General features: G+C 37.6%; 2 protein-coding genes across 9 annotated transcripts; one reads left to right on the top strand and one right to left on the bottom strand.

Annotated features, from left to right (window-relative positions):
* Nucleotides 1-15: 15 nt before the first annotated feature.
* On the top strand, nt 16-9,194 carry LOC306883546 (P2R1A-PPP2R2A-interacting phosphatase regulator 1-like). Of its 2 annotated transcripts, none has more exons than XM_079438864.1 (10): nt 16-932; nt 1,931-2,006; nt 2,097-2,150; nt 2,414-2,457; nt 2,734-2,788; nt 3,716-3,817; nt 3,931-4,016; nt 4,149-4,210; nt 4,307-4,403; nt 7,170-9,194. In XM_079438864.1, exons 1-10 carry the CDS (start codon nt 808-810, stop codon nt 7,306-7,308), a joined length of 840 nt encoding a protein of 279 aa, XP_079294990.1. In that variant the 5' UTR covers nt 16-807; the 3' UTR covers nt 7,309-9,194. The 2 variants fall into 2 exon arrangements, with proteins under 2 accessions (XP_079294990.1, XP_079294989.1); XM_079438863.1 differs by having other exon boundaries at nt 4,146-4,210; nt 7,170-9,172.
* Nucleotides 9,195-9,490: 296 nt separating this feature from the next.
* Nucleotides 9,491-15,059, bottom strand: LOC306883547 (motile sperm domain-containing protein 1-like). 7 transcript variants are annotated; one of them, XR_013785362.1, is made up of 6 exons: nt 14,764-14,896; nt 11,802-12,079; nt 11,646-11,721; nt 11,113-11,543; nt 10,068-10,229; nt 9,491-9,988 (listed from the first exon to the last, which is right to left on the bottom strand). XR_013785362.1 is itself a non-coding variant. In XM_079438865.1 (6 exons), exons 2-6 carry the CDS (start codon nt 11,953-11,955, stop codon nt 9,957-9,959), a joined length of 657 nt encoding a protein of 218 aa, XP_079294991.1. In that variant the 5' UTR covers nt 11,956-12,079; nt 14,764-15,059; the 3' UTR covers nt 9,491-9,956. The 7 variants fall into 7 exon arrangements, 5 of the variants coding, with proteins under 5 accessions (XP_079294991.1, XP_079294992.1, XP_079294994.1 ...); XR_013785363.1 differs by having other exon boundaries at nt 11,802-12,058; nt 14,764-14,867; XM_079438865.1 differs by having other exon boundaries at nt 11,311-11,543; nt 14,764-15,059.
* Nucleotides 15,060-16,177: the final 1,118 nt, after the last annotated feature.

Raw genomic sequence — 16,177 nt, 5'->3', positions numbered from 1 at the left:
GTTCACGATGCTGTCAGTCAGTCCGGTAGGAACAGAAGGGGCGGGACTCTTAGCTGAGCTGTGGGTACGCTGCGGCGTCCAGAAAATAGATAAACAGAATATGCTAACCTATGATTGAAGCAACTAAGTTACAAACTCATCCAACTAGATACTGACAAGCCAAACAGAAGATGTCGGAGAGGAGCCGCGCGCTTGTCTTGAGATTTCCATGCGTTTTCCCAGCAACCCATCACGAACAGCAAGCTAGTTAGCAACATGATGATGGCCAGCTGAACATTGTTGTGCCTCCAGCTCTTGTTATTATCGCGCTCACGGTTTAACCTTCATGCTTTCCTGCTTTGAATTGTTGCTTTCATGCATCCTTTCCACATGCACTCCTAGAATTGTAGTTATCTGACCAGAGCTGCTCTGTTTTAGGTTCTTGTGCGCCATCAAGCTAAGCTAACAGCAGAGGAATGGTGTGCCTGGGCCAAACCCCTTTCGCATATTAGCTCGCAGCTAACGTTAACCAGTCGCTGGATCTACAGGTTTGGACCGCAACGTGGAGCGTTTTCTAGAAAGAAACGCGGTGCAGATCGAGCAAGCAGAATGTTGGTTTGCAGAAACCAACGGATCACTTCCTTAGGCATTGATCGAGACCTGCATTGACCCTCAACAACAACAACAACGAGAGAAGCCCTAGCCTTTCTATATAGGCTGCAAAATGAGCACATAGTGAACTGTGACATTGATCTGCTTTGTGCCTTTCAACGATGTAGCTTTGCAACCTGCGTGCTTTTTTGCGGCATACATACAAGGACAATAAAGATGAACAATCAAGGAATCATGTCACAAGAGAAGATGGAGCTGGATCTGGACATCCCGTCGTCCCTTGTTCAGAGCGATGGGCACTTGAGACGATCTAACAGCGAACCCATGATAAACGGCCTGAGGTGACGACCGATTGCATATCTTGTGGTGTTTAGACCAGTAAATATATTATTGAATGTGTCTTTCAACCTGGTGTGAGCTGCTTACTTGACCATCCTGAAAGATCCAGCTTAAGCTGGTTTCTAAAGTTTAAAGTGGTCAAGCTAGTTTTTGGAACCTGGTAGCTGGTTTACCATCTGGAAAACACAGTTTAACAGAACATTTCACCTAAAAATGAACAATTGCTGAAAATGTACTCAGTCTCAGGCCATCCAAGATGTAAATGAGTTTGTTTGTTCATCAGAACAGAATTGAAGAAATGTTGCATTGCATAATTCCACACTCCACATTTGTTCTGATGAAGAAATAAGCTCATGAGTAAATTTTCAGCACTTTTTAATTTTTCGGTGAACTATTTAGGATATAGGTTTGCAAACAGGGATGCATATGTTCCTACACAATTTTTGATGTCTAAAATGCTGGATAGCTTGGTGTTGAGAGATACCATGCATGACTGTTGTGGTTGCTCTCTCACTGATAGAGAGCAGAGATATGTAGCCATGCTAGAATAACATGCTTTGAGTTATCAGGGCCACCAGTCTCTCAAGAACAGACTGTGTTGGTAGTATAAAACTCACACATTATTAGTACGGCAATGGTGTTAAATGCAATATTTACTCTAAATGCATACTTTAGTTGTACTGGTTTACATGGTTTACAAGTTTTGACCTTGTAATGTTTCATTAAAATGTCAGAACTAGACCTTCTGGTGAAACCAGACTTCTCTCTGGTGACATGTAGGACTTATCCACTTATTTTGTTTAAAGACCACCCTCTGCCTGCATTTTAAAGTGCAACGCCAACATCTCAGAAACAAATCCCTGCCCTACATTTTCCCCACACAATCTGTTACAACCAGATATATGTTGCTAGATATCTGTCACTACTTATCATTACTTTAAAGTTTAAATGAGTAGTTTTTAGTACATGCTGATGTTAAAAAGTTCTTCTCTTTCCCCAGTGATGCTTCTCAGGTGTTCCAGAGAGAGGATCTCCGCTGCAGAAGAAACAGTACTACTGTTGTTCGACCCAATGTGGTATGTAAAGAGCTGCACCAGAATGCGCTCTTAATGTGCTGATTGCTATGGTTTAATGCATTTTGCTTATTTGGATGTTCATGATTTTAGGTCCCATCCTCACCAGTACGCATTCCTAGCACAAGACTGCAGAGGATCAAACAGGTATAAAGTTTGCTTCAATGTACTGTGAAATGACTTTTCATAGCATGTCAGACTCATACTCCTATATGCGTGCATATGGGAGTGTGTGCTTCAAACTACATGCTAAAATTAATTTTTTGTAGTTCTAGCAAACCAAGTCTTTCAGAATTAGACTGGTTGGTAGTAGCACACTCCAACATGGCATTATAGATATGTACAATAAGTTTCTTGGTGTTGATGTGTTTGCTCATATAGGGACTCTTTATGTGCTTGTTCATTTGTAGGAAGAGGGTGTTGATGTGATGAACCGTGAAACTGCTCATGAACGGTAAGACCTCACATCTGCTGAACCTCCAGGGCATTGGTTTCTCATTTACCAGTTGCTGCTGACAGCAGGTTTTGTCTGCTTCCAGTGTTCATAACGATAATTGGCAGGTAGTGCCCGGCATGTACTGCACACACTGAAATGAGGGCTTCTATTAGACTGCTTGACTCTGGTCATTTGTTGGATAGAATTTAAATTGTCAGTATTTAGTGACATGTCTATTAATTTCTTCCTGTCTGTGTTTTTATTTTTTTCCCCCCATAATGTCAATCAATCTAGAGAAGTGCAGGCAGCCATGCAGATGAGCCAGTCTTGGGAGGAGAGTCTTAGTCTGGTAAGAGCCTGGTTTAATAAAAAATACACTGCCGTTCAAACGTTTGAGATTTGTTTTTAAAAGCAGTTAGCAAGTCAAAATCTGTATTTATTTGATCAAAAATGAAGTAAAAACTGAAATTGTGAAATATTAAATTTAAAATAACTTACCATTTGAATATAATTCAAAATGTAGTCTATTCCTATGATGGCAAAGCTGAATTTTCAGCAGTCATTACTTAAGTTGTCAGTGTCACGTGATCCTTCAGAAATTATTCTAATGTTCTGATTTGCTGCTCAAGAAACATTTATCATCAGTGTTGAATTTTCTCCAGGATACTTTTACATTCTTTTAAGGAATTTTTTGTAACGTTATAAATGTTTTTACCATCACTTTTGATAAAATTAGTGTGTCCTTGCTGAATGAAATTGTATACATCTGAAATAACTCATTTTATTTTTGTATCTGTGTCGTTGTTGTCTCTGTGAACTGGAATCTTATGACCCAAACAAATTCCTTGGATGCACAAGCATACTTGGCAATAAAAGCTGTTTCTGATTCTGAAAAGTATTAATCTTACTGACCCAGACTCTTAAACAGCTTGTATATTAATAATAACATTGCAAAATAAATGTTTTTTTTTTTTTTTTATACCTGAATCATCACAATTATTTATCAACATCTGAAACAAGGTTCTCACTTAGATAATTTAATGATGCATGCGGTAGTTCCTACACTTCCTCTTTCCCTTATTGATGGGATTGTGGAAGAGAAAATGTAAGCATGCTAGAAAAAAGCTCATGGAGTCAACAGGGCCACCAGTCTCTCAAGAACAGACTGGATTGGTAGTATAATACTCCAACACTGCATTAATAATCAAGTGGTTAATTAGCTGTAATACTGACATGTTGGGTAAGTGATTTCAGTGGTTGTGCTTTGATTCTATAGAGTGATAATGATCTTGAGAAATCTTCATCGTCATCTCCGAAGCGGATTGATTTTGTGCCTGTGTCTCCTGCTCCTTCGCCCACCAGAGGGATCGGAAAGAAGGTATCTCTTCCCTTTGTTTTTTTTTTTTTGTTTTTTTTTTTAGTAAATAACTTGCTGTGCTGTTGTTGCTATTATGATAAATGTTAAATGGCTTCTCTCTCTTCAACGAGCAGCAGTGTTTCTCTCCGTCTCTTCAAATCCTGGTGACCAGTAACGGATTGACGCCCAGCCCTGTTCCCAGCCCAACACGCCGCTTCAGGTATGCTCTGTTCAGGAATCCCGCCACTGTAGGAAAGGTTTCTGCTGACATTAGGTGTAATAGTGTAGTTTACTATAGTGTAGGATATCAAGTTGAGTAGCTGATGTCACTCATCAAACGTTTTCCCAGCAGGAGGAGTCAGAGCCCGATCAACTGCATCAGGCCTGGTATTCTGGGCCCTCTCAAACGCAAAAGTAAGGGAGCGCACATGACCGCTTTTTTTTTTTTTTGGGGTAATGTCATAAGAACTGGGTTACCTAAAAAAATAAAATGTTTTTGTGGGTTCTCAGGTGAAATGGAGACAGAAAGCCAGCCCAAAAGACTCTTTCATGGGACCACCAACATGCTGTCCACAGAGGTGTCCCACTTGCCTGAACTTAACACATGGTGAGTTTTCACAATGGATTTATTTGAATTTTGAGAACAATATATGTGAAGTGTATGTGTACATGGATGTTTTTGGGTTATAAACTCTCCATCTATCTTTAATCTGTCAACTAGTGTTGTCTAAAAAACAACAATGGTATACATAAATTCATCTGAATATTTGAAACCTTCATTACTCATTTTTTCCTGTATTGATAGAAGCTGCACACTTTCGCTCTCTCTTCTCTCTGACAGCAAGTTGACATACCACCTGCAGTGTTTGAAGTTTAAGAAGTATATTGTCCATTGCATTGCCTATTTCAGAGTGAAGCGCAGCACTGTTCATTTACACACTTGCAGCACATGATCCAGTGTTTTCAGCGTCTCAGAGGCTCTATTCACAGCCCAAAGTATACTTCTTTCTGCATTCTACAATGGTCCACGCACTGTAAGTGTGTTGTAATTTGTAGACAAATGACATCACACTTAAGACAAACACGATTTGACGACTTGTGACGGAGGATTTGGTTTTCACACTAAAGTAAAATAAAAGACCGCTTCTTAAACCAGAGAAGGAGAACATGTTATTAATCTTGTGGGGAAAAAACATCCAAGTCCTGTCACTGGCAACCAGTTTAGTTTTACTTTTTGTTTTTGTTTTAAAAGACTTTTTATCTTTGCTGTTTACCTTACGTAGTTACGCTATGGAGGCTTAATTTAATTTATTTTAATTTATTTGATTCCTCAGTGCTTGCTAGCATTCTGTAACTTATTAGTCTATATATACTACAGTATATACGGTATATAATACAGCATGTGGTTTATGCCATGCCTCATCTTATTCGTTGTTGTTGTTAATAAACGTGATGTAAGCTAGTTTGTCATTATAGTCTAATTGTTTTATTGTTGCGCTTTATAATTAACAATGAATCCATCTTTTGTTTTAGTCTTAAAAAGTGAAAGGTATATAGATATAAGCAAAACAGACAATTATCTGTTCTTGCAAAACATGACACCAAGATCGCGAATTTGAAATTGAAAGCACACGAAGCTCAGCTTATAACATTATTTGTGATTTTAAATTTTGTGAACAGGAATTCCTCTTTTGCTGTGTAACTATAAACTATGGTAAAAGTTCATCAGCATGCATTGATTAATCCCATGTTGTAGCAAAAAAAAAAAAGGCAACCAAATTATGTCTGACAAGTTGGTCGCAAAAGAGCGACCAGTGGGAAGAATGAGTCTAGAGCCCTGCTAGTATATGCCCCTTTTTGCAATATGTACTATACATCTCAGGTGTCCCCAGAATGTGTCTGAAGTTTCAGCTCAAAATACCCCACATATCACTTTGAAAATGCCCATTTTGAGTGGAAGCAGAAACGCACTGTTTTTGTGCACGTCTCTTTAAATGCAAATTTTCCAGAATAGGACAGTGCCTTTACAGCTGGTATCTGAGATACTCTGCCCAAAAACATCTGTCTATCGCACTGAGATGAGTTTTAAATCCTATTAGTTTGAGCTTCTTGTATACAGTTTTCTGAGCACACACATCTGAAGCATGTGCACAGAAAGCGGCTGGCACATGGTATGCGAGTACTAAACTAAGTTCTTTTGTCTTGCTGCGCTTAAACTGTCAAATATACACAGGTTTGTTAAACACACGAGTTACACAAACAGTCAGTTATGTCTGTGAAGGTAAACAGCTGGGAAAGAAGTTGCTTGTTTATTAGATCTTCGTGGTGGCAGCAGCAATATTCAGTAAATAAATCAATGCATCCACTGCTCTCTTGTCTCCTCTGAGGCTGGGACTCTAAACTGTGTTCTGTGCAGCCAAAGACAGAACGGTTAGCATGCTTTGCTCCAACTTTTACCATGGCATTAGAACTGGTACACCGTTGTCGCTTTCGAAAACACAATGGCGGTGCCGTGGGTGGAAACTTTCAGACCAAGGGGCGGTAATATTATAATGAGATCCCCCTTACAACGTCACGGGGGAGCGAAATCAAAGCGGCTTGTTTTTTTCACAAACTTGCAGAGAAAGGCTTGCCTTTTTCTTTTTTTATTTTTTTTATTTTCTGGGTTGGTAGATGTACCGGGGACCCAATTATAGCACTTAAACACGGAAAAGCCAGATTTTCATGATATGTCACCTTTAGAATAGTAACATTTCTATAATAATTGTATAATACTAATAACAAGAGTTTCAGTTGCTAAGAACATATTTGACTGATATAATGATAAAGTAAATTAAATGCTAATAATGAAATGGTTCCATTTTTATGCCCTTTATATTTTGGCAGTGACTCATAGGAGTGAATATGGATATTTAGAAATTCCGGTGCTGTGGCAGCAATGTCTACTACGTCAATTATTATTAAATGGCAAGAAAAAGAAAATTCTCTACTTTTAATTTTGATTCATTGTTTTAATAATGACTGTTAAGTTAAAAAACTGCATATAGTGTTATGGCTGCATGTTGATTTAGTTAGATTTATTTAATAATTGTGTGTAGTAGCATTTTACTTTGTTGAATATTGCTGTGAAATTGAAGTTTGAAATCAAGTGTCACCTACTGGATTATAGATATCAACTCCATTGGTTTTAAAGTCACTTGCAGTAATTTTAGAGATTTATATTTTGTCATGTGAGTCTATTCGCAATATAATTCTGGCTTAATTCTTTGGGAAGACTTTACACAACAGCAAGATCTTTAACTTTTGTTGTGATTGGATTCCGGCTGTGAAAGAGGACCTGTCTTGATCATGCTTTCTATTTGTGTCTCTCCAGCAGTCTGTCTCCAGATCTTCTGGATGGGAGTCTCAGTAGCGTCGGCTCCTCCTCAGACTCTCCCGCCAAGATGGAAGGGGTGTCGCCCTCCTCCAGTAACTCGCCCCTCACGCCGCTTCAGGACCTCTCCCCTAAGTGATCTGCTGAGCATCACGGACATCACAGGAGGACTGGGCCGCTTCTCAGGCCCTTTTCCACTCATTTTACTTTTGTTCCCAATGCCTTCCCAAAATGGCTTTCGTTCTTTTCCTGGATTGTCCTGTTACGTTACATTTAAAGCGAGGTGCGAAAGTTTTCCGTGTGGGACAGACTTTAAGGGCATGGAGAGACTGTGGATGTTTTTTGCATCAGCTGCTATAAATAGATGTAAAACATGGTGTATAGATCTGTATCAAAGCGAAGGACATCACAGAGGAGGATTGTGGATTTTGTTTTTGGTTCCCTAATGGGGCAATTATCTTTTTGATAACGCTTCGAAAAGAAAACTGCTGTAAACAGGAGAACAACTACAGGCACGTTCTTTGATTTACAATCTCAGCTTGCCAACCGGTATTGTGAGAATTTAACTTATTTTTTTTGCTTTTATTTGTATGTAAGTATGTACATAAGATTCATGGCAAAACGTGCAGAGGCAAAGAGCTTGACCGGTAAACTGACAGCCGCCTCTTCTGGAGTTTTATTAGCGGTGCAACTGCACTTTAAAGGGGCAGGATTTAATTTTGGGCTTTGGTCTGTATCTGCATATAAAGTTTTTCAGGAATGGCCTTTTCTTGATTTTTCAAGTAGGTGGAGGAAACGTATTTTTTCAGAGCTTTGCACTTCATTCTCTGTTAGAATTATATTCATGGTTGCTCTACACAACTGCTGCAGATGGGATGTAATATTGCAGCTGTTGGTAACCACTAAACCCTCGATCTGAACACTACAGAGAAACTAAACTGCCTGTTGATGTTTGTCGATCTAAAGACGTGCGTACAGCCGTGCTGTCAGAGAATGGAGCAAAACATCCGGGGCTGAGATGAATGATGTCCACTGTATGATTTTAGTTTTCACACAGTGGCTTTGCCCCGTTTGTTACTCGGGAAGGATTTGGAGGAGAATGCGCTCTACAGGTGCAGTTAAAAGCCTTTTTAGTGGTTTTTCAGAGGCTGTTAACAGTGATGCGTTTGGCAGTTTAAAATGTGGAGCAGAAGTGCAAAGAAATGAAACCCTCTCATCAAAAGTGTTATTTGTGGAGTTTTAAATTAAATCTACTGATACCGAAACGGTGTGCCATTTTAAATTTGTATATAAGAGAAATGTACAACTGTAATTGTAGGAGTTCTTTGTTTGGGGTGTAGTTACTTTAGGAAATATTTTCTTTTGTAAATGTTTTTCTAAATTTCATTACAAGAAATTGCTTTATTTCCTCAAGCATGATATGGTGTATCATAAATTCAGTTTTCTGTGCAAGAAAGTGATTGTAAAATCTTTTCTTTTTTTTTTTTCCATTTAAGTGAATTGAAAGTCAGGGTTTTTTCACGTAAGAAAAGTGTAACCGCAGTGTAAATCTTTTTCTGAATGTCTTTGCAAACAAAAATACAGGAAGTGGGTCGTGTAGATCCAGATTCTGTCCTGTAGTGATGGGTGACGTGTATTTGTAGTTTGCTTTGCTGGTTTGTTTTTTGTCCTGTGGACGTGTCGAATTCTTTATTTAATGATTTTACTCTGTCCTATCGCCTCATGCAGTGCTTTTAAAGCCTGTGCACATGAACTCTGAGGAGGACCTGAGTGCTGCCATGAGGACGTGTAGTTGTTCTCTCTGAACAAATCTTGTTCCCATCATATCAGAGACTTCCAGATGTCAGAAATAAATTTGTCCAGCTATTTTGTTGCCTTTTCTTGTGATCTCAAACTTGTATGCTTGTTGACCGTCTAGTTATTGTCTTCAAAAACACAATGGTCATAATGTGTTAATGTACTCTACGGTCACTTTATCAAGATAATGCACCCTTGCGGAGTATAATAAAAAAATTTAATGAACTCAAAACCATGCATTATATTACCGTGGGTAATGTAGAAACTAGTTACGAAGGGGTTTCTGACAGAGTGTGGAAAGACCCCTTAATATTCAAACTTGTTCTTCAGTCTGTTGTAACTTAAAAAAAACATATTTAAACAAGCCAAGTAAAAACACTGAATAAATGCCAGCTTACTGAGTATCTAATCCTGTTCTAAACAAACATTTATCACACTCCAGCTACATATTGCTTCCTAAACCGACTGAACTGATTCAGAAACTGTTACTACCAATACTTTTGAACATAAAAGTGTTTAGGAAATGCTTTTAACAATCAATTTCTTTATTTGATGTGGCATCTATAGAGATTACTGTACACAAGATTTAAGCAGTGGACAAACATCAGAACATAAAAGCCATTTTCAATCTTGAGAAAATCAACAAAAAGCCACAGACACCAAATATGACGTATAACAACACATTTAATTTAATGTATTCATGTTTCTCTACACCCCCTCCCACTTAACATAATAGTCAGCCGGATTCAATGCCAGCTCAGTCACTGTTCGGCCTGTAAGCACAGAGTGTTCCCCTCCCCTCGCCCATGGATCTTTGTCTTCATTGTGTCTGTGAGTTTGTGATGATCATTTAAGAAGTTAGTTCCTGTTTATAGGGAGTTTCTCAGACGTGCTTCCCCTCCATCCTCACAACCCTCCAGGCTGTTAATGTCCATATCTCCCCTCTTCATCATTTTAGTTCCTTTCAACGAGATCGTTTCCAAGAGCACTTCAAGTGCGCAGAATAACCATTGTAAGAAGACCTGTGCGACATAGGAATGAAATCATGATAAAGTGCAAGACAGTATATATTTGCAATATGATGCTTTTTTTGCGACTCACCTAAAACATAAGCAGCTACAAGTTTCTTGTTAACACTTAAGTGGAGGTAGACAGGCACTGTGGATTCCTGCTCTCCCAGAGTTGGGAGCATAAGGACCGCCATACACACCAAGCCTAAAAGGACAGTGAGTAGGCTGGGGCCCCCAGGCGCTGTGCGGCTCTCTGTGCAAACACAGAAAAGGAAGAAGCAGATGGTTTTAAAATGAAAGCAAACCACCAAACAATAAAAATTATACATCTCTCTGGCTCCACCCAGTGGGAAAAGGAGTTAACAGCAACAGCTTTAATAGAGCTCGGAAGAACCAATCAGTTTTTTTTTTTTACACTGTATAGTTATTTTCAAGCAAAAGTGCATTTATGAATTTATGAGTTATATTACACCAGTATTATAGCTTCAAGCTTGTTACAAATTTTATTTTTTTAAACAAAAAGTTGTTTTGAAAAAGAAAAGTGTTTTGAAAAATAGAAAAGTTAAAAAAAACATTACTTTAAGTAAATATAAAAAAATCCATTGCTTAATTAATTTGTGAGGAAACCCAAAATAATTGTAAAACTAAAAATGAAACTTGTGTATTGCAAAGAAAAACTGTAAAGACAATTTTACATTTAATATGAAAAATATAAATATGATTTCCAGTCAATAAAAACTCCATTGCTCTATTTTAATTTAGTGAAAAAAAATGAAGAAACCTTTGTTTAATTTATTTATTAAGAAAAGAAAATAGAAATGAACTGAAACTTGTATTTTTGTAAATAAAAAAGAAAAAACATTTAAAAACTTACCGTTTAATAAAAAAAAACAGAAGTATTACTTCTATCAAATATTAAACACGTTGCTAAATTTCAATTTGTTAAAATATATATATAAGTAATATGTAATATTAATATATATAAAATAGATAATAATATACATATATGTATCTAAAATGTATAATTATTTATACTGCACTTCCATTTTACTTTAATATTGTGATGCATTTCTGACTGAAACAAGATATTCAACAACAAGCAAAATGCTGAGACAATTTTATTCTTAGTGAATTACCTGGATCATAAAAAGTTTTCAGTGGCTGGTGGATTGGATGTTTAAAAAAAAAGTGTTGAAAAGATGGAGAAAGCCATTACTCTTTGATGAAAGATTACAAGCTTTTTTCTTTGGAAATACAAGTGCCTATGAATCAATCACAGCAGGAACCAAGAATGCGTATTAAGAAAATAAAATCAGGTTGACTATAAAATGCACCTGTCTGGAATGCAGTCTGCTCAAAGAACACTCTGTCAGCAAGCTGCTCCTTCATCCTGCGCTCCTCTTCCTGGGGCCGGACCTGGGGCTGCTCCTGAGCGGCGGAGGGCAGCAGAGTGGCCATCACTTCCTTCCTGCCCAAAGCCTTCCTCTGACTCTGCTCAGACACCTGCAGCCGGAACTTATCAATCACCCTGTAATGACAGGCCCGCACGTCCCTATGGCGGATCACACTGTTCGGCGAAAATCACAAGAAATGGAAGGTTGTTAAAGGCTGAAACAAATCAAAATTACATTTTTCTGTTAAAAATATTGTGCATGACCTGGAAACTTACATATCCACGCAACATTGCGGTTTAACAGCACCAGTGGCATCCACCACGGCATATTTGTTTGGCGCTGTGCACAAAACTGATGGAACAACAAACAGTTAAGAAAGGAAGGACCACTGCAACACACTATGGGGCAGTAAAATAAATTGTATGACTCACCTTTGAATTTAAGAGCAAACTCATAAGGGTTGTAGAGGGTGAGCACCTGCTTATGTGAAGCCTGCTCATCTGCGTAGAACACCAGCTCAGTGGGGAACACAAACACTGGAAGGCTTCCCTCCACTAGGTCAGGCTGGCGGCTCTGCTGCTGCATTTGCTCCAGCTGACCTCACGTCTTCCTCCCTTTATCGTATTCCCACTCCGTCTCTGGGCTGAAACGGTGCAGAGATCCAGTTCTAAATGCAGCCAGTTCAGCTCTTTGGCAGCATGACGTTCACCTCCGAAATGACAGAAATGGGGCCATTTCATCATGACAGACAATAGGAGGCAAAAATACAAATAATGTTTAAATAAAAATAACAAAGCTTGTCATAATAGAACATCAAAAATACACAAAAACCCAAGTTTAGTGTGAACTGAATGGCTGAAGTTACTATGTGCACACTATCGTTCAAAAGTTTGGCGTCAGTAAGATTTTATTTAAAGCAATTAATGCATTACTGTCACTTTTGATTAAAGACTGTTTTAATGTTATAAAAGATTTCTATTGCAAATAAATGCTGTTCTTTTGAACTTTCTATTCATCAAAAAATCCAGTGTCCAAAAAAAGTATTAAGCATACATAAAGTTTTCAGCATTAATAGTAATAAGAAATATCATTGAGCAGCAAATCAGCATATTATAATGATTTCTTGAGAAGGATCATGTGATGCTGAAGACTGGAGTAATGATGCTGAAAATTCAGCTTTGCCATCAAAGGAATAAATTACATTTTAACATAATAGAAACCAGTTCTTTTAAATTGTAATAATATTTCACAATATTACTGCTTTTATTGTATTTTAATCAAATAAATGCAGCCTTGGTGAGCATAAGAGACTTCTTTCAAAAAACACTGTGATAAAAATAGTGGGTTATGACCAAAAAAATGATCCAGGTCTGTTCTGATGCAGATGGTTAAACGCTAAATTCACATAATGAAACTATATAATTGTGCATGACTTAAGATAACAAAAAGGAGGAGGAAACACTTTCCATATCAGCCTTGACGTCAAAGTCTGCGCATTGTACTGCTAATCTATTTTTGGCACCGATTCATCTGTCAACTTGAAATAAGCAGCAAAACTAGACAGATACCAACAAGAACAGACTGTCTGACAAGCACTCAAGTGGAAAAAATACATTTTCTACTGTGAATTATCAGCTGTTATTTAAATGATCCGACTTTATAACTATTTAGTAACTAAAATGATCAATTATCCTATTTCATGTGTCATGTTAATAATTTATCATGTTGTTAGACCTATGCTTGTGGTAATAGGTCAATATTTGATCTGAAAGACATTTTTTGTAAAATAAACAACTTTGGTACAGTGCTGGGCAAATTTACATAAAATCTGAATCCTAAAACAAAACCAGCTGCGGACTAACGCAACAGGAGGTGTAAATAAATTACATCTGACAGCATGAATAAATCTAAGTAACAACAGATTTATTTGTGGCATGAAAATAATCAAAGTATGCTTCAGAAAAGCGAAGTAAACACATGCATGAATTGAAAAGCTGTTGCTCTCGCAAAACGGGTAAATATTTTTATTGTAAATTATCAGCTGTTATTTAGATGATCAGAATATTCAGAAACCAAAATGATTGATTCTCTAATTCAATGTGTCTTGTTGATAATTATTGTACCATACTGTTATATCATATTGTCATGCCTGTGAAGTTCATTGCAACATTAGTAAATCTCAGTGTTTTTGTTGAAAGCAACTACAAAAACAAACACAGCAACAAAAACAGCTGAGAACTCCTGCAACAGGATGTTTAAATAAATTATAAATTACATTAATAATTCTAAGTAACAACAGTTTCTCCCAGACTTATTTTTGGCATGAGAATAATCATGCTTCAGAAAACTGAATAAAACACAAGCATGACCTGAAAAGCTGTTGTTTATATAAGCATACTTTATAATTTAGCTGCTAATATAGATATGCAGGAAAATAAAACGAAAGCCAAATGAAAATGCAAGGCACGTGTCAATATAATCTGATAATGGTGTCAATGTAATAATGACTAATGGATGATGGCCAAGATCTCTGTACAAAAACAAGCTCCTGTCTCCACGTGGCTAGTCATGTGACCGCGTTTACTGAATTCGTCTGAAACTCGCAACACGATCTAAAGCAATAAATAAATAACGTCAAACTTAACAGTCTCTAACATCATACTAGTGAGGTCAATGAGACAGAATGACAGCTGGCAGATACAAGAGTGTCTGCTCTCAAATATCAGTCCAGAGATGAATTTAACTGGCTTTTGTAAGTTGTCCACAAATGCCAGATAAATACATCCAACAGGCACGAAAAAAAACAACGCTACTCCTCAACTAAATACTAAACCCCCCTGTAAGTGTCCTCTGTATAATACTCAAATCCCCGTCGAATGATTGATGTCTAGCTCGAGAATGTCTAGAGCAGATCGGATAACACCTTTGTTCTCTTGAAGCCTATTGTGTTTAGCAGAGCGATCGCTATATGCAATACGACATTCATATTTTAATAAACCTACACATTAAAGCGTCCATTTGCGACCACAAATGTTAAATATTCCTTACAATACATAATAATACAATACATAATTTGGATGTCTAATGTTAAACAGAATTCGAGAACGATGTATCTGCCTGAAATATGATTAGCAAACGCTGTCATTTCAGTTCTCCACAGTAACTAACCATTTAATACGACTTTCCGCTTGCAAATATTGTTACTTGTTCATATTCAATAGATATAATGTTTAGTATTGTTCTCTAGATGCTGGCGTATTGCTGGTATGGTTAACATAATCATGCTAGCATAACAATATGGTAAACACAGCGTTTAATCTTACGTTAACGTTACTTAATTACGTTATTTAAAGAATAAGGTATATCGAAAACAACGAATAAACATATGTTTACCTCACTTTCGTTTACCGTTTAACGATATTTCTTTCAAATCCCACCCCGTTTCCTTTTTCTTTGTCAACAATACGCTGCAAGGGCGCGTTGAATGCTGGGATACTGGAGGGCTTCAGGAAAGTCCTCTTTGACGTCATTGAGTTTCGCAAATGTACTTTCTCTGTTATTTATAGTATTTTTCTCTGGAAATGTTCTCAGAAGATAAATGCCGTTCCTCTTTCGTTTTATATCTCTAAATCTTAACCACAGTTTGGGCGACCGCTTTCCCGTTATGGAAAATCTTAAAGGGACAGTTCACCCTAAAATAAAAACATTCTTGCGTTACTCGCCCATGTTATTCCTGAACCTGTGTGGCTTTCATTCTTCACTGGAAGAGTAAAAGAGACAGAATATTACAGGGGCTGAACGACTCACCATTCACTTTTTGTTAAAAACTGTTGACTGAAGCTGTTATGTCTTCTTATGCGTGACAGAATATGTATTTTTAGGTAGACTGTCCCTTTAAGGTTTAAAAGCAAAGCTCAAAAAAAGCATTTCATTAAAACAAAAACATTTGTTTCTATAGATGTTAGCAAATAACATTTTTTAAACCAGTTAACATTTGACAACACGACATACAGCATGTGTATGTTGCCTATACAGTTTAAGTAAACAACTCATCCTAAAGAAACCTGCACGCCCTTTAAAATAATGCTCATTCAGATGACAACTATCCACCACCACCGCCTTTTTAGGGCACAGCCCATAATCAAAACAAATGCAATGAGCAAATTTAAAGAACATTTTGCCTCACAAAAGAAAAAAAACACTACAGAGACATGAAAACAGGAACAACATGACGAGCTTTATAACCCCTCTCAAGGGACACGCATGCAATTCATGAATGAACAACACTGACAGATCCACTTTAAAAATGCATCCTTTGTTGTGAACCAGGATACCAACCATGTGGTTAAAAAAAGACAGTCGTATATGCTCTACAATATGGTGATCTTATGTTTGGGGAAAGACACGTTTCTCTCGCTGCCTAAGCAGGCTGTTGAGATGTATTTATGTGAAAATGCGGCTGATTCGATTCTAATAAAGGCTGCTGTACGATCGGCACTTGTTCACAGGATATTAAAACACCTTGTAGTATTAGATACACGAGCTAGCTTTCGCGCAGGGTAAATATATCACCACAAATGCCTGTATATTTATCGCAGCTCATTCAGTGTGAGGGATCATGGTGAACAGGACTTGTTAGCAGGTACGTCCCTTTCTGACATTCACAAATTCAAAGGGCATGTGCAGCGAGGCTCCACGGAAACCGAGGAGCGTGATTTAGGAGGAGCCAGCGCCCGACAACGCTGCTTTTCCTCCCGTGTCTGTGCCGCTGTTATCACGGTCTCAGGCGGATTGTTGTATTAACATG

Source organism: Barbus barbus, assembly GCF_936440315.1.
Source record: "Barbus barbus genome assembly, chromosome: 17".
In the NCBI taxonomy this organism is placed as follows: Eukaryota; Metazoa; Chordata; class Actinopteri; order Cypriniformes; family Cyprinidae; genus Barbus; species Barbus barbus.
The sequence above is the reverse complement of the archived record's forward strand: the minus strand, read 5'-3'. Positions and strand labels throughout refer to the sequence as shown.

Excerpts from the sequence above, each read along its gene's own strand:
- LOC306883546 (XM_079438863.1), top strand. The coding sequence starts at position 808 with ATGAACAATCAAGGAATCATGTCACAAGAGAAGATGGAGCTGGATCTG. Across the intron at positions 2,789-3,715 it reads GGGAGGAGAGTCTTAGTCTG|AGTGATAATGATCTTGAGAA; the intron begins GTAAGAGCCTGG and ends TTGATTCTATAG. Across the intron at positions 3,818-3,930 it reads CCAGAGGGATCGGAAAGAAG|CAGTGTTTCTCTCCGTCTCT; the intron begins GTATCTCTTCCC and ends TTCAACGAGCAG.
- LOC306883547 (XM_079438865.1), bottom strand. The coding sequence starts at position 11,955 with ATGCAGCAGCAGAGCCGCCAGCCTGACCTAGTGGAGGGAAGCCTTCCA. Across the intron at positions 10,230-11,310 it reads GCAGACTGCATTCCAGACAG|AGAGCCGCACAGCGCCTGGG; the intron begins GTGCATTTTATA and ends GTGTTTGCACAG. Across the intron at positions 9,989-10,067 it reads TGTAGCTGCTTATGTTTTAG|GTCTTCTTACAATGGTTATT; the intron begins GTGAGTCGCAAA and ends TATGTCGCACAG.